Genomic DNA, 18,831 nt, shown 5'->3' on the forward strand with positions numbered 1-18,831 from the left:
ATTCAGCATGTATCTGTAAAAGGTAAGGATTCTTAAAAAAATATAATACTATTGTCATATCTAAAATAATAAACAATAATTTATTTTATGATATCAATGTTTTTTATTTTATTTATTTTTTTATACAGCAAGTTCTTATTAGTTATCTATTTTATACATATTAGTGTATATATGTCAATCCCAATCTCCCAATTCATTCCACCACCCCCTCCCCACCGCTTTCCTCCCTTGGTGTCCATATGTTTGTTCTCAACATCTGTGTCTATTTCTGCCTTGCAAACCGGTTCATCTGTACCATTTTTCTAGATTCCACATATATGCATTAATATATGATATTTGTTTTTCTCTTTCTGACTTACTTCACTCTGTATGACAGTCTCTAGGTCCATCCACATCTCTACAAATGACCCATTTTTGTTCCTTTTTATGTCTGAGTAATATTCCATTGTATATATGTACCACATCTTCTTTATCCATTCGTCTGTCAATGGGCATTTAGGCTGCTTCCATGACCTGGCTATTGTAAATATTTTCAAATATCCAATATCGCCAGTCTTCTCATAAATGGCTCTTTGTGGTTGGTTCATTTAAATCAGGATCCAAACCAAGATCCTGACATTGCCTTGGACAATCTCTTAAATCTCTTTTAATTTATAACAGTTTCTCCTTCCTTCTTTTTGTTCCACCTGCCAGCTTTTTAAATTGAAGAAACCAGATCATTTGTTCTGTAAAATTTCTTATATTCTTGATTTTGTTGATTGCATCTGTATGGTGACATTTAACAAGTTTAAATCTGTTCCCTGTATTTCCTATAAACTGATAGAGCTGGAGGCTTGATTAGATTCAGGTTTGACTTTTTGGTTAAATTAACCTCAAAGGTATCTCTGAGTACTTCTGATTGCATCATTTTGGGGACATTATTATATCCAGTTGCCTCTTTTTATGATACTAAGATTGATCAGGGCATCTGGTATTTTATGTCAACCTTATCTCTCCATTCTAAAAGTCCCCATCAGCCTTTCACTTAATGCAGTAGTTCTCAGCCCTTACTACCCATTAGAATATCTGTGGAGCCTTTATCCACTTTTGATGCCCAGACCCCACTTCCAAGAATTGATTCAGGGTGGATCTGGGCTCAGTAATTTTTTTAAGAGTCCTGGTTGATTCTGATGTACAGACAGGACTGAGAGCCACTGACTTGATAATTTTGGCAGTCGTTGAGGATCTTTGCCAAGAGAGCCATTATTTCAGAAAAGATTATCCAATAGTAACATTCTGTCATGCTTTCTGTACTTATTAGCAGACATTCTCCCATTAAAAACTTTCATTAAGTCTTTGGTTCTTTTCTTTAGTTCGTATAGGAAAGATTGGATAAATATTGGATTCTTATCAGTTTTCTGAATAATGAGTTGAATATCCAACATCCTCCAAAGCTGGCTAATGAGTTTTGTTTAACTATTATTGTGAATTCATAGATTTTAGCATATTGGATGTTTTAAACCGTTGCATTTATTATTATTATTATGACTATTATTTTCACGCTCAAATTGTTTAACTTTAGCCAGTGGAAGTCCTTTGAGGTTAGCTCCTGTGATGTTTTTGGACAACATCAGTAGTATTTGATTGCTCCCTTGCTTTTACATATGGCGTGTTTTAGGCTTATGTTGTACATTGGATAATTCAGTTGTTCTGTACAATTCCTGTCCTGAACTACCGTATCTAACAGTTCCGCTGTCTGTATACTGTTTAGTGACATTCTATTTAGCAGCTGTGACATGATCACAAAACAGAATGGCAGATATTTGTAGTAATAGTAAATTTCAACAGGTGGTAAATGGTAATTAGGAAAAAACATAATGATTATGTAAATAAAATCCTTAATTTTTTATTATGAGTCCTGCAGAGCATGGTGCATAAATCCTTCGTCACCAGTCTGTATTTTTTTTCCCCCCAGTTAATGTCCATCAGCGTGTTGGCAGTTTCCGCTTGGATGAGGGACTACCTAAATAATGTTCTGACTTTAACTGCAGAAACAAGGTAGGTTTTATGATTAATGATTGATTTTTAGGGCTTCCCTGGTGGCGCAGCTGTTGAGAGTCCGCCTGCCGATGCAGGGGACAGGGGTTCGTGCCCCGGTCTGGGAAAATCCCACATGCCGCGGAGCGGCTAGCTTCGTGAGCCGTGGCTGCTGAGCCTGCGCGTCCGGAGCCTGTGCTCCACAACGGGAGAGGCCACAACAGTGAGAGGCCTACGTACCGCAAAAAAAAAAAAAAAAAAAAAGATTGATTTCTTTCATCAGGGTTTCCTCAGACACTAGTTTCTAAGTAACATTGCCTTAGGGTGTTTAGACGGTAGTGCTCATCCACGATCGTTTGGAAAGTTTTTCCTGCCCATGGCAACACTTGCATTTTCTAGCATCTCATTAAGGTGTGCCACTGGTTCTAGAGGACACTTCTGGTTATGGTAATACCGCTCGCCTGTCCTTCTGACAGTGTGCCAGCCGTGTCATATTTGTGTATAAAGGACGACACAGCTACTTTTCCTTAAGAAAATGATCGCCAACTTCTTCTTGCCTTCATATTCCTGAGCTAATGAAAACCAAACCCCAAATGTCATTTTCTTACCCAGTTTCAAGGATTGACTCACTAACATCTCAAAGGGCAAATTACTTAACTTCTCTGAGCCTCAGTTTCTTCATTTCTGAATGGGGATTGTATTAAATACCACTCTGAATTTTCCTAAGGACTAACTGTGATACATTTCTATAAAGTCCTTAACACGATGGAGCTTAGTAAGCACTTTGTAATGGTCGTTTTTTGTTATCTTAATTATTACTCGTACTGTTATGGCTCTAGTTAATAATTTTTTCATAGTCTTAGCAGAAAGCATTTTCCTCCCTTCCTTTTAATTCAGACCAATTTCCCTTCCCTAGCAGTGTTTCACATCTTTGGGAAAGGTCATTTGTTGGGGAGAAAGTGCACACTGCCTATGGAGTCCCAGACCAGAGAAGAGTAGGGGGAGTCTTCTCGGTTAAGAAATGTTGAAAAGGGTTTTCCTGGTGGCACGGTGGTTAAGAATCCGCCTGCCAGTGCAGGGGCATGGGTTTGAGCCCTGGTCCAGGAAGATCCCACATGCCACAGAGCAACTAAGCCTGTGTGCCACAACTACGGAAGCCCACACACCTATAGCCTGTGCTCCGCAACAAGAGAAGCCACCAAAATGAGAAGCCACCAAAATGAGAAGCCCGTGCACCGCAACGAAGAGTAGTCCCTGTTTGCCGCAACTAGAGAAAGCCCGTGCGCAACAACAAAGACCCAGTGCAGCCAAAAATAAATAAATAGATAAATAAATAAATAAATTTATAAACAAAAAAAGAAATAGTGAAAAGTCTCATGTGGTTTCCTCAGGTTAAGGCTTCAGAGCTAATATTAGATCGACTTTTTACTGACAACCTCTATCTTATATTTTAAATGAGCTGAGGTAGGAAGGCTACCACTTGTATAAAAAACTAAACCAAACAAGACAAAAAATAAAACAAGCAAGCAAATTGGTGATTGTTCAGTGATTCTGAAATAGAAATCCAGTCTTCAGCTTTGAGGCATGATGATTTAAAGATTATTAACACAAGTCAGTTGTGTCTTGTACTATGTCTTGGGTGCATTTTGGTTATATTTTATTTATAATATGACATTATTGTTCTTCTTTCAGGGTAGAGGAGGCTGTCATCTTGACTTATTTTCCTGTGGTTCATCCGGTCATGATTGCTGTTTGCTGTTTCCTGATCATCGTGGGGATGTTAGGATACTGTGGAACAGTAAAAAGAAATCTCTTGCTTCTTGCATGGGTACGGTGTTTATATCTATTCTTTATTGTGGTTAAAAAGACCAACCAGTAATGTATAATTGGTTCATCAGTGCACAAGATTACATGCTTAGGGAACTGTGATAGCGGTTCCCTAATCTGTGCTCATTGTTCAACATCCTGTGAGAAGGGAAGCGTTCTTTCCATGAGAGACGATTTCAGTACAAGTATTTGCTGTACTCAGAAGATGAGGTGCGGAAATATGTACACTATTTAATTATTTCACTCAGGCAATGTGTTGACATTTTCATTTGAAAGTACAAATTTTTTCTAGTGTCACAGGCCTTATTACCACTCCAACAGGCCCCTCGGGACTAGAACTGAGACGTCATAATGGAACTCTGTTTCTTTCTCTCTTTTCTTGTTTTAAGCAAACCCGCCACTTAAACCCATGTGGAAATTCAGGTGGTGAGGTAGCAAACAAACATCATAATCCTGGCACTGCCTTTACATAGGTTAATGGATATGAGTCTCAGTTTCTATAGTTTTAGTGTTTTGTTTTTTTAAAAATTCTGGAACAGTTGGACTAAATTACTTCTTAAATTCCCTTCAGCACTCAAGCTCTATGATTCCAAAATCTATGATTATGCCTTTAATTCAAAAATTAGCAAACCCTCTTTTAACATTAAAAACTTGAGTCAATTAAAAATACAGTTTACAGATAGAGTTTTGAAGCTCATTGATTGTATAAAATATTATATGTTAACGGCCCCAGGGGGTTGAGGCTGCTAACATGTAATTGCAGACATATCAGATTCCTAAAAAGTAATTCATTGAGTATATTCCTTTCTTTGCCGTAGTTCTCAATGGTATCTGTGCACTCATTTCTTGTAGGGAACTTAAAAAAAGGTTTTTTTATGGTGTGCTGATAAGCTGGATATCTGAGCAGAAAAAAAGCCCTGATTTGTAGCATTTGAAGATTTCTGTGATGTAAATACTCCCAGCATGGTCGATTTCAGGCTACCAACTTGCCATTACTGAATGCAGGGCTGGGGAGAGATGAGCACAGATTGGCTCTCAGGAGACAGCTCCCGCACGCCAGGGCTTGACTAGCTCCCGTCCCAAGCCCATTAAAACAGACTCTTAGTGTGAAGCTGAACTAAAGCTTTGCATTTCACAAGAACAACCCGTGTTAATGTATTACTTGGCTTCGTGGAGGATAACTCATTAGGTCCATGATTGGAAAACAGAAAATGCTGCAGAGAAAGGGGACATGCCCATTGCCTCACTTCTGTTCACTTTGGTATACAATGCTTTTGACTGTATTTTATTTATAATATGTCATTAATTTTCTTCTCTCAGGGGAGAGGAGGTGGAAGGGTTTGGAACCTATGTTGCAATTCAAGAAATTTGGACAATAATTTAAACAAACTAAAGTACTTACTTTATATGAAACTTACAGTTTAAGGGATGGATAAGGTATTGAAACTCAAAAAAAAACCCTCAGAATCCTTTTTTAAAACCACAATCTTACAACGATGTCCTATGTATACAACCAATTTAAATATAGCTGCTGTTCTTCCTCCTCCCAACTGGTATGATTCTGGATGGTCCCTGGACTGTAGAGGTGGGGTGGGGTAGGATAGCGTATTTCATGGAACTTCAAAGACTTTTAGGAACATATTTTGAAAACCATTTACGCATTCCATTAGATCGCTTGAATGCAAGTAAAACAATTTGACAAATAACGAGGTAATTTGGGCTCTCCTTGGGGCAGGATGAGTCATAGAGACTTGTGCATGGGAGCTAGTTTGTGATGTTGGAAAGAACCTTATGCTGCACAGGTGACGTGGAGGACTGAGGTTCTAAGGGCCAGAAACTTGTTCATTCATTCATTCTTCAAACATTTATGGAGAATATAGGCACTATTAGCCTTTGCCATCAGACCAGTGTATACACAGTGGATAGGCAATTTCACTACTGTCTGACAAGACCTCTAATAAGATTTACTCTGAGTACTGAGGCTAGAGAAGAGCTCCAAGCTCAGTCCCAAGGGGTCAGCCTCTCCTCCAGGAGGATGACTGGCGTAGATTGATCCTGCTTTATCCCATCCCGCCCCTTTTGGTGGATGTACTCTTGTCCACAAAGCAGCTTTTGGTGCATTGCTGTTCCACATGTCCCTGGCTGCCGTCAGCTCTTGGTTGTTCCTTCCTGTTGACTATCTGTGGCAGTTTATTCCCCATTCCCATCGGGCTGCCTGTCTCCTCTTAGCAAGTTCCTAGATGTTACTCTGTCTAAACCCAGCACAGCCTTTCCTTTGCTTGAAGAATGATTTGTGGTCTCAGCTCCCAATTACCTGTTGCTCGTAACTGATCTGCATCTGATCTGCTTCTCAGGCAGTTTTTTCTCTGCCTTTCTTTCCATAGCCTCCTTCTCTAAACAGTTGTCAAATCCTGTAGGTTCTAGTTTTACAATCTCAGGATCCCGTCCCTTCTTTTCTTATTTGGAATGCCCAGGTTCAGGCTCTCCTGACTTTTTTTATTTTACTTATTTTTAAATTTTTGGCTACGTTGAGTCTTCGTTGCTGCACACAGGCTTTCTCTAGTTGCCGTGAGTGGGGGCTACTCTTCATTGCAGTGCGCAAGGTTCTCATCGCAGTGGCTTCTCTTGTTGCGGAGCACGAGCTCTAGGTGCGCGGGCTTCAGCAGTTATGGCTCGCGGGTTCCAGAGCGCAGGCTCAGTAGTTGTTACACACGGGCTTAGTTGCTCTGCGGCATGTGGGATCTTCCTGGACCAGGGATTGAACCCGTGTCCCCGGCACTGGCAGGCGGATTCTTAACCATTGTGCCACCAGGGAGGTCCCTCTCCTGACTTCTTGCTGAAACAGTGCAGAGCCCCCTAACTAAACTTCCTGCCTCTGTTGTCTCCTAATTTACCCCAAACCAGTACTCCCCGTTAATACAATGCAACAGTGATCACATTACTCCTCTGTTCCGAAACCTTGAAAGACTTCTGGTTGGGTAATGAAGTGTTTAGAGACACTTCAATCTTGCAACAAGCTCTTCTGCAATCAAACCTTCATCTGCCATTTTTAGCTCTCTTACCTACTTCATTTTCTGACTGTTCTTTCCTGCTCTTACTCCTGCTGTCCCTTAGCTGGGAATTTCTTCTTAATGCTTTTGTTTCAGTACTACCAGCACATTACAATTTGCCTGAAATACTACCTCCTGAAATTGTAATAATGACAAAGATGATGATGATAATCAAAGTAGTTAACATTTCTCATGTGTTGACAAACTGTAATGCTTTCAGATTCATAGAGGTTTAAATGAAATTTTTATATGAAGGGCTTTACATTAATTAATCAATTTCGAGACAGATACTATAATTATTCCCATAATATAGATGAGGAAAGGAAGCACAGGTTGGCTCAGTGATTTGCCTGTTTGCATAGCTAGTAAATGGAGTATATGGTATTCAGATCATCACAGTCTAGTTCGAACAACATGTTTGCAACAACTTCACTATTTTACTCTGTAATTGCTGCCTTTTCTTAAATGCTTAAGTATCTTAGTATTATATAATTATTAATACTTAGTATATCTTAAGGATTAGGCATCTCACATTGTATAAAACATTTTCCCTATGATCTTTCATTTTAAACTCAACAACAATCATCTAAGAGAGATGACTACAAATGAGGTTCAGAGAGGTTCAGTAATATGTCCAAGGTCACTCAGCACTAGCAGGTAAAGCTTTGATTCAGACCTCTGTGTTTCTGACTGCCAAGCCCATTCTCATTGGGCCTTTACCGATGTCTCCAACAGATATGTCTCAACTTTTGAAGTCCAGTGCGTTTCTCCTATTATAAATTTCCCTTTTTTTATAACCAGCCCAAACTGCCGGACTACAAACAACTTGATAATATGAACCATTCATCTTGCCTATTGCTTTAATAACTTTTTATGAAATCGAGTAATAGACAGGAAATTAAAACAGTGTGAGTCGAAGTGGCCAGCACATCAGATAGGGAGGATGGTGTCTGGAAGGCAGTGAAGAGGGTGAGATTTTAAGGGAGGAGCCTGGCTGTTACATAGGTTTTGACAACAGTGGCCTGTTAAAGGGGTGAGCACTAACGCAGGATATGACAGGATGTTAGGTCTTTGGCAAATATTTGCAACGAAACTCACGTGATTTCTTCCTTTATGTCCTTTAGCTTTTTTTTTTTGTGGTATGCGGGCCTCTTATCCTTTAGCTTTTTATCCTAATTTTTTTTTTTTTTACTTAGGAGTTTCCTTAATTTTGGATGCAAATGTTTAAATAAGCCCAATGCATTCAATCCAACTTGTCCATTTCCTTGTACTCAAAATTGTGCTTCACTTTTAAGACCTGTAAAACCAGATTAGAGAAAAAGGCTTTTTTTTTTTTTTTTAAAAAAAAAAAAGACCACCAGTATCTCTGAGAGCTGCCACAGCTCTTGAATGATTACTAAGAAAAGGTCTGGCAACTGGGCTATGGTGCTGTTTAAGCAAAAGTCAAAATGCCATTATTCATCAGACTGATCAAGAAAAAGTGAGAGAGGCTCAAAACAGATCTTTATAACCGACCTGCCTTCCCACGCTCACCCCTCCAACAAAACAACTGCAGGCTAAGAGACCACCTGTAGGAAAACATTTCTGGTGAACCTTGGTCATGAAGTCGACCCTTTTATTGAATTATAGATGCAGATTGCTAAAACACCCTAATTTAAGTTTCCTAAATAAACTACAGGACATCCAATAAAACTTGTATTTCAGATAGATGACAAATAATAGTTTCGTATAAGTTTGTCCCATGCAATATTTAGGATATACATCTACTAAAACATTATTTTTTGTCTGAAACTCAGATATAAATGAGCATCTTGTATTTTTACTTGCTGAATTTGGCAACCCTACTCTAACCAGATTTGTTCTTAATAAGTATGAAACTGTCACAGAACAGCAACTTTTATATACATATAGGAGGATATTACAAGTAATTAAATTCTAATTATATTGGGAAAACAAGCCAAAATGAATAGGAAGATAAGCTTGAATGTGCCATGACTTTCAAAGTAATTTCGGTAACAGAAATTCCTTTTCTCTTTACAAGAGAAATTAAAGCTAAATGGAAATTCGTTTCAAGCTTTAGATGGGTACTTCCCAAGGCTTTTAGCTGTAGACTAAATGAAATTCATTTGTTATTGCAGTTCTACCTTGCTATTAACAGAGGCATTAGGAAAGCAGTGCCAGCTCAGGGGGAATGTAAACAGATTGAACAGACATGTTTACAATATCGACAACAGCTGAATGTCACCGTCAGGAGATCGTCATTTGTCAGAGAGTAATATATGCTCAGAGAGTATATATTGTCAGAGAGTAATATATGCTCGGCTGTCAGCAAACCACAACTTGTCAGCCACTGGTCAGAAATTAAGTTGCCTGCGCCTTACATGTTTAAGATCAGTACCTTGTATTTAAAAGGGAAGGTTTTCTTTTCTTTTTTTTCACTTTTATTATCCCAGAGAATTTGCACATAGCTAGTGATTGTGTGGAAGCACTTTTAAAGCTTTCTTAAAATATCCAGTGGTTGAACCAGATTTGAAATGATTCTCTTAAGAGAAATCAAGTACGTTTTTAATGGCCATGGAGAAATTAACCATCCTCAGTTTTCTGTTATTTAAAATCATAATGCAAAACAGGAATATCTTTAAATAGTAGTTAATTTTCTACTAACTCTGTTTAAGTCTTTCTTTTAAGTAGTTATACATTTAATACTTATACAGCTCCTTATAACCCATTAAGTTAAAATTAAATTATTAAGTTAAATATCTTTATTATTTGCTATTTATAGTTTTGGTTGATAGCCTAGCACCTTTATTTCTAAATCAAAGTCCATCATATCATTGATTGCATGTTCAGCATCTACCCAGAGTTTCACTCTGTTTTCTCAGAAAACACTTATAGCAACTTTATATGGTTAGACTTATTTTACACCTGAGGGGAAGTAGGATGCCTGAAGATACACACTGCTAGCTTATTTCATTAGCATTCAGATTCAACTTATGCTCTGTGTCTATACGTGTTTCATTCCAACACCCAGTGACTGGAATACATTTAATTAATTACTGGCACTATTTCTATAAAACTTAAATATGCTTCATCTGTAATCCAAGGTATTCAGTAGTCATTCAACTTTTAAAAATATAATCTTTTAATGTCCTTATTAAGGAAGGAACTCTAAAAATTCGACCATCATTCTCCCTTATCCTGTCCAAGAATCAAACAACTTCTCTTTCCCTTTCTGCCCTCTGTCCTTCCCCTCTCTTTCCTTTTTCCCTCTGTAAACATATACTGAGTACTCAGTCTGTGATAGACATGAGATACAAAGATGAAATGGGCGACTGCAAAGAAAATATCACAGCATGATACAGTATTAAGGTTATAAATAAATTAGTGTGGGAACCCTGAACAAGGAGCGGTTGGAGATTTCCAGTAGGTTTGGCAGGAGAGTCTTTATTTGAGCTGGATGTTGAAAATGTGTAAGAGTTTTCTGGTGGAGGAGGGAAGCCACATGAAGAGTATGTGCAAAGATACAGAAGAGTGAAAGAACATGGCAAGTTTAGGCAAAACTTAGAAGTTCCGTGTAACTATGGTGTCAGTGAAAAGCGCATGAAGTAGTCCAACCATGAAGGTCTTTGTAGGAGAGTCTGATGTTATCCCTTGGACTATAGAGAGTCAATGGGTGTTTCCAGCATTTAATGAAATGGTAACATTAAGGGCTGGAGGCATTGGGAAGGCTGGTTAGTGGTTATACCCTAGTCTTTGGAAGCCATGCACGGGGTCTAGACTAAGACTAGAGTTTGAGGACTGAGTGGAAGGCAGCTGAATTCGGCAGACTTTGCTGAGATAGAATTTTTGCACATGATAGTAATGTTTGTATTACTTGACATGAGGAAACGGGGTATTATTCAATATGTATGCGTTTTTCATCTAATAGAAACATATCCCTTCAATATATGCATTTTATTTTGACATGTTAACTAGAATTCTTTTAGAGCTATAGCTTTAAAATTTAGTTGTTAAACTCACAAAAATTTCAATCAGAGGAAACTGAAGATGATGTAGGCATTTCTGCATCCGGAGGCTCAGCTTGCACATCTCGGTTTTGTATGCACACAAAGCCCAGGACAGAGTTCCATTAACCTTTCTGTTTCTTCAGTGATGTTGGTTTGACTGTCTCTAATTATACCCCAGAAAAGCACACAAGCAGACGTCTCTAAAAGGAAATGTCATGATATTCATGCCCTTAGTGGTGGGTCTTTGTGACAGGATCTTGAGTGTTCTTTGGACTTTTTGCTTCCTTTAGGGTTTGAAGTATGAATGGCTCAAGGTTTTGTATTTCTGACTTTGGTATAATTTAGGTATACTCTGTCATGGTACGCATTTTAAGCTTTGTTATATATTGTTTCTTATTATATATATTTGCGATAGCTTTGGTTAAATATAAGCCATATAAATCTATACCCATTGATTTGGTGAATATCCCTAGTCTGTTCAGAGTTCAGTGACAGATATTTCTCAGGCAGCACGTGCTCTGAAGGGGTGATTCTACTGTGGATGCTGGTTACAGGTTCAGCAAATGCTACCTTGAGGTTAATTCAGCAATTGTGTAGAGTTTTTGCTTTCACATCTGGGTCCAACACCTATTGACTTCCTTTGGCCAAGGTAAAACAGTAGCTATTCATTCAAAATCATATCAGTGTCTAGATGACTCAGGAAACAGAGTTAAATCAATAGACAAGCAAATGACACATGTAGAAGACGAGAGAATTAAGTCGCTTAAGCTATAATGAGGAAAGTAGCTTTCAGAAAACCTGTATAGAAAAATGATGTTGAATATTTACTTAATATGCAATATCTGATGAATTTGATGACTAAATAATAGCTTATGAATTAAAGGTTTTTTTCATGAAATTTCCTAAATTAAAAACACCTACTTTTTCAGAATTGTGATCCATATATTTCCCCCTTTATTCATAGCAGGGATTTTTTTTTTTTTGGCCTCGCTGCGTGGCATGTGGGATCTTAGTTCCCTGACCAGGGATTGAACCTGTGCCCCCTGCAGTGGAAGCATGGAGTCTTAACCACTGGACCAACAGGGAAGTCCCCATTTCCCCCTTTATTCAGATAAAGGGTTATTACAGGCTCCAATTATGTGCTCAGATTAAGATGAATCTTCTCAGCTCACATGACAGAAACACTAATTTAAATTTTATTTAAAATGTATAAACACTGTAGTTGTATCACTTAGTATTCCTCTTAAGCACTATATTTGAATTATTCAGAAATAAGTGATTATCCCTGAACTTTCTTTAGGTTACCATTATTTTAGTTTTAAATCTTTAAAATTTGGAATCTACAAATTTCCGCAATATGGTTACAACCATGAAGACATTTTAGAAACATCTTTAAGAAAGTTGGAATTTTATTAGATGATACGTGCCAATGTAAGAATTGTTGCTAGTTAAGTAAAAATATGAATCTTTTCAGTGCCTCTTCTAGGAAACAAGCATTTAAAATATTATAAATTTTCAGGTTCTGTGCAGGGTTTACACAGCCGAGTTGAAGACACAGACTGATAACTTTTAACAAGTTTGCCTTTTGTAATTAAAATATTTTAATTCTAAAAGTTCTCTTTTGTGTTATTAAAGTACTTTAAAAGAACTGTAAGGAACAATAGATAGCCTTGTTCTACCAAGAGCATTTAATAAAATGACATGAGGAATCATTTGAACTGAGATCTGAGGGGGAGGGCAGAATTTGGGTGGCTGGTGATTCATGGGCAGAGGTGGGAGAAGGGCCTTTGCAGGGGAAGCAAGGGACTTTGAGGAATTGAAAGGCTAGTGGAGGGAGCAGTTGTGAAAAGACTCAGAAGCTCATGGAGTGCTTGGCAAAGGACATGTGTAGGTCATTGGATAGACGTGTGCCAGTCTTACAAGGCTGAGACTTGGCTGTGTGACCTAGGGCCAAATTATGGAGATGTCTTGAATATATCTTGTGCACATACTCTGCAGTGTGAAGTTTTGGGAGCTGCAGAGTGATGGGATATCTCTTTTGCTACATAACCCAGGAAGCAGTGTCTGTTCTTGCTTTCTTCTGGGCCTTTTTCTCATTTACCTGGGAGAAGATAGCTACCTGATCCTGCCATTCTGGGCTAAGGGGGCTTCACATTTAGAGAACCCTTTTTAATGATGGAAGAGAGAATGGAAGACGTATTTTATTCTAACAATGTGCCTTTACTGATGAAGGAATAAAGGTTTTCAGGTGGGGCAGTCTAGCTAATGCTTTAGAATTTTTTTCCCAGATGTACATTGTAAACAAAATTTTATTAATCTGGATGTATTTAATTCAGGTTTAATAGCAAAATTATAGTTAGTAAGCTAAAGTAGGCACCAGGAAACTGGGTGTGGGGCTAGGATGCCCTTAGGGAGACCAGCCAGCCAAGGGCTCTTGTGGAATGGTTAGAACGGCAGTTCTTTGGAATGCTGCCACAACTTCCCAGGCTCAGGGGAAAAAAACGTTCCATAAACAATTGACTAGTAGCAGAGGATTGTTGTAGAACCGCTTAACTTGTTTGAGAACAAACTTTTTAAGCATGTTAGAAGCACTTACCTACAGATAATGGATATGCTCCTTTCAAATCATCATTAATCTGTTTATAAAAGCAGGTCTTTAAGGATCTGCTTATCAATTTTCAATATTCTTATAGCTAAAATATTTGTTGTAACAAGCAAGCATTTCTCTAAAATTGATCTGTAATTCATGCTATTTAATTCAAATTGTTCCTTCTACCAATTAGACTGAATTACTGATGTTTGGGCAACTTTGGTGACAATTTAGTGATTTTATCATTATTCACATATGGTTTTCTTTCTTTGAACATTAAGCATGACTGTGGATCAGCTTGTGTTCTTCTACTTTATTATTTTAAAAAAGAAAATACATATTTTTGGTTCAGGAAGAAAGTGTTTTTGCTGGAATAGATTTATCAAGAAGAAAAAAAAGAATGAACCTCTTCACTTATAATAAATATTTGTATTCGTGGATTTATAAAATTTAATGGAAAGATTTCCCTTTAATACTCTTTTAACAAATAGGTTTGAGGTTTTTCTGGAGAATGTACAAAGGTAAGTTAAAATGTATATCTTGTCTGAAAATAAAGGTAAAACAAAAGAAAGTGATTTAGAAGATACTTTCACAAATATAGTTATAGAATGATTCAAAAGTTATTGCAGATATTAAAGTATGAATTCCCTTCCTACCTAATAAAATCCTTTAAAATTTCCAATTTCCTAATCTGTTGTCTTGTAAATGATGTTGTCCTAAAGACGCCGGTGGTAATGAACTCACTCCTCTTGTGTTTGTGAGGTATCTGGCCGCGTTTGCGTCTGAGAGGCATGAGTTGGATCAAAATTGAGTCTGGTGTTCTTTGACTGTGTTGCTTAGGGTACTTCCTCTGTACTTTCCTGCCGAGGTTCTGGTGATGGGGACTCCTGTCTTGCGTTCTGAGGAATAGCCCAGTAACACATAGAAACAACCTCTTCCGAGACCAGAAACACCCTGTAAATCTTTTGCAATGGGGCCGAGCATGCAGACTTTAGCTGACCTGGCTTACAAAGCAACAGAAGCTTTATACGTGGTGACCTGTCTAGCGTGTCCAGTTGCTTTATTGCCTTACCCTTCACGTGTTACCTGTCACAATATACATCTCTGCCCCCGAGAACCCGTGGCCCCTGGCTAAGTCCCTCTGATGTTGACATAATACGTTTCTCTGTCTCAGAGTTTGAACAGCGTGTGAAGTAAAAGCTTATTAATCTGAACTTCACCAACATCTTTGATAGAGAAACTAGCTCAACAAATTACCAGTGTAAATAAATTGGAAAAGGGGAGTAAATTAAGATACATTATTACAAAGATGCTTCTATGTATTTATTCAAATGTAAGCATGAACAAAGGACCACAGCATACCGATACTTTCTTACTTTAGCTCACCTTTCTGCATGGGCTCAGGAATGCCAAGACTTTGTTTCTTCAAAAACTGGTTTATAGTTCTAGCTTTTTCTAAATTAGACTGAACTCATCTCATTTATAATTCTTAAATGAAAGGAAATTTAATGCTGCCTTTTCTTGGAAAATTTTGTAAAGACACACAGAACATGATGAATAGTTGGCCTTCAGAAAGTACCAAGCCTGTGTCTGCTATGACATCGTTTTGAGACTTGGCTAAAACAGAGGCTTTGTGTGGACGTGTGTTCTAAGCACAAGTGCTCTTGGACTGTTAGTAGTTTAGTCCCGGTGGATTCTTAACAGAATGTCAGCCGTTCCATTATCTTGTACAAATATTTGGCACTGGAATTCTCTTATTTACTAACTTTAAGTAATATAATATTTTTAAACCTCCAATCACTGGGAAAGGAAAAATAAACAACTGACATAGAGATACTTAGCACTGAAAGCTTGCAGAGTTTAGCATTTGACAGGGTAGAGACTGGAGTTTATCATTTATCATTTAGTGAATGCAGGCCTTTCATCAAACTTTTTGTTTATTAAAAGAGTTGGTTATGTAGCACGTAGGTAGGAGTCAAAAGGCACCGTGTTTTGAAAATATTCAAATGTCCAGTAAAGTATGTTATATTTTGAAATAGTTTTTATTTGTGGAGAGGTGAGTCTCAGGTTGTATTAATGTTCCAAGATAAGCAAATCTGACTTTTGTGGTTTTAAATTATGTTGAATGTTACTTATGAGAAAACAATCTGAGTTTTTAGTTATGAATTAAGAGACTAGCAGATTAAAATAACTTTTACAGTGTTTATACTTTTTACTTCTCACCCAGTGAAATATATTCTCACTGAGGAGGTTCTGTGATATGTGGTTTATTATCTGCTTTGCTCACACAGAGAAATTTATATATGTAAGTGTTTCGTGGAAGACATTACAATTTTGTGTTAATGTAAAAATTCTTTTCCAGTTGGCATTTATACAGGAAAACAGTTTGGAGAATAACTGTTTTGTCTATTTATCGTAGGTTGGATATAGGATTTTTTGTTTCCTTTAGATAGTATATATCGCAGAGTCCTCTATCCATAAGACTGGATATGATGAGGATAAGTTTTATATCAATAGAACATAGTTCCTATTAAAAAGCTCTTAGTAATTGAAAGTATCTTTTCCTATACTTCTCAACTGCTTATAAAGTTTAATATTCTCAATAAATTGATTGGCTTTGTTAGGGCAGATTGCTTTCTTCTTTTCATTAGATTGATAGAAGTTAGAAAGGAAAAATTTTAAATAAATCTATTTTCCCCAAAGTGAAAATTATTTGAAATATTTTGTACAAAACAAACATTACTTTCTTTGAAATTTTATTAAATCAATTATTAACAGTACATAAGTAATACTTATTTCATTTATTAGTGTTTTTATGAAAGTTCAATTTAATGAACTGTTAAGCACTCATTGGCTATATGACATTATATTTCATTATGAAAATTGTAAGATATGAATAAGAACAAAAGTTAATTTTACTATTAACTTTAAAAGAAGCTGATCTGACTGATTTAATGTAAGGTCAAAACATAAAAAGAGCTGGAATTACTGAGATAAAGTGTCAAGGAATTTGATATAGTAGTTAAAGCAGCATTTGTGCCTTTAATTAGGCATTATTTGGAGGAGGGAAAAAGGAATTTTTTTGCCATCCTTAAAATTTTGATATTACTGGTAGTCTTTTTTTGTTTTTTTCCCTACTGGAAAAGGTCAGAGATGGGAATGTAGGTGTTTTAATTCAAAGACAAGAAAGGTTTTGTAAATACCTGTGTGAACATGTACTTGTGTGCATTTGTGTTCAGTAGTGGGGGAGTCTATAGATGATGGATCGTGAGGTATTGCTAACACCACTGCCAACATCCGTGATATAATAGGTACTATGTGCCAGCCACTATTGTATGTGCTTTATGTGTATTGGATCATTAAATTCTCCCAACTATACTATAAGGTTGCCACGATTGTTATCTCCACTTTATAGATGACGACACGGAGACACAGAAAGGTTAAGTGATTTGCCCAACTACGAAGTGGTAGAGCTGGGATCTGAATCCAGGAACTATGCGCTGACAAACTTAGTGTTCTGTTGCCTCTCAATGTACCTAGCTCCATTTTCTCTTTTCAAACATACAGCTAATGATATTTTTGTAATATGTTTTGGGGAATAACTTACACAATGTATATATATACCTTTGACCTAATAAATGTACATACATACATTTGCACATACACATATATACCTATAAGAATACTTGATTTTTACATACTTTTTATATACTTTTAATTTTGTATACTCACAATACTTGATTATATATACAAACACGTGTGTTTCTTGAGCAAATAAACTAAATCCAAGCCTCCCTCCTTGAACGAAATTGCCCATAACATAGAGTTCTAAACTTCAAAATTTTGTGACTGAAGTGAATTCTCCAAGTTGGAAAATAATCCAGCTCACATTGATTTGAGCAGACTGCCTGTGTAGTTTTATGAGCAATATTGCAAGAGACATTCAAATTTCCAAATAGGGTCTAGTGAAAGAGACCTCTGGGGTGGGGGTGGGGGGCGGGTCTGTAAATCACATTTAAATACAAACTTTTTGCATTTTGTTACGGAATCCCTATTTCCAGCTACTGAAGGTACATTTAGGAAAAGGATGACAGCACCTGAGTATAAGTTTCCAATTGCCACCCCCTCCTTTACTCCCAATAACCATGAAGTGTAATTGGGCTACTTATAACTTTCAGCCTTTTTGAATAACCTCTTCTGTGTAAAACATATAAAATCCTCCAGCTACCAGCGTCTTCCTCTTGATTGTCGAGTCTTCGGGGCAGGGCTATTGTTTGTTTTAATTTTATTTTTACTTTTATCAGAGTGCTTCATACACAAAATGTAGAGTAAATTTAATTCCAAAATACTTCTTATGAAAAATAGTAGTCCTCTACCTTTATCATTTTCCACTGCTAAGAAAGAGGCAACTGCTTTCAATTTTTGTTTTTTGCAGATTCCCTTGGAATTTACTTCCATATCTCTAAATCACATATTTATCTAACTCTTCTCATTCTTTTAGTTTTAAGCCCTATCCATTGACGTCTGTGCAAGATCAGGAACTGGTATCTTTTCCTGCCCTCAGTGCCGCACCACCCTCCAGCCCCTCCCCATGCATACTTCCTCTCTCAGCTCGACACAGATATATTATCATTTTGGTTAGAACAGTGTTTACATGCTCATGACTATGTAAATGTTATTCACAGATGGGCCAGGTAAATTACCAGGTTTACTTTTTTCTTTCTGGAATAATACTTTGGGTTTTTTTTTTTTTGGAATTCGTAAGTCTCCTTGTTTTCTATGTTTTTCTGTCTAAATCAACTCTAAACTTCCCCTGATGTACGTTTTCTCTTCATATATTCAAATACTTGGGGTATTCTATCGATGTTTTTTTTTTTTTTTAAGAAATCTCTCAGCACGTTCTAGACCCACTCCAGTCTAGACTGCTGAAGTTGCTGCCGTCACGCGATATCCCCTTTACTACCATTCTGAGATTTCCTTTGCCTCCCTTTTGTTTTAGATCCCTTGTTTCCTGGAATCCAAGTCATTGTCCTACTCTGTTTAGTCTCTCATTTGAGGTCGCATATCTTCCAGTAGTTTCCTGAAAAACATACATAGGAAATACATTTTTTAAAAAGCCTGCATGCCTAAAAATGGCTTTAAATACCCTTACAGGTTAATTCCTTTTTTTAAAAAAATTTAATCTTATTGGAGTATAGTTGATTTACAATGTTGTGTTCGTTTCAGGTGTACAGCAAAGTGATTCCTTTCTACATATACATATATTCATTCTTTTTCAGATTCTTTTCTCATGCAGGTTATCACAGAATATTGAGTAGAGTTCCCTGTGCTATACAGTAAG

At 37.1% G+C, this 18,831-nt stretch overlaps 1 protein-coding gene across 1 annotated transcript in view; it reads left to right on the plus strand.

Annotated features, from left to right (window-relative positions):
• TSPAN12 (tetraspanin 12) overlaps positions 1 to 18,831 on the plus strand; it is a 65,460-nt gene that overhangs the window by 13,913 nt on the left and 32,716 nt on the right. The window contains exons 3-4 of the mRNA XM_089917466.1: positions 1,955 to 2,037; positions 3,709 to 3,844. Of these exons, the coding sequence (XP_089773592.1) occupies positions 1,955 to 2,037; positions 3,709 to 3,844 (219 nt within the window). The remainder of the gene's footprint in view (positions 1 to 1,954; positions 2,038 to 3,708; positions 3,845 to 18,831) is intronic.

The sequence above is a fragment of the Delphinapterus leucas genome, chromosome 9 (assembly GCF_059928025.1).
Source record: "Delphinapterus leucas isolate spDelLeu-1000000601 "Yukka" chromosome 9, BTC_Dleu_Yukka2, whole genome shotgun sequence".
Taxonomy (NCBI): Eukaryota; Metazoa; Chordata; class Mammalia; order Artiodactyla; family Monodontidae; genus Delphinapterus; species Delphinapterus leucas.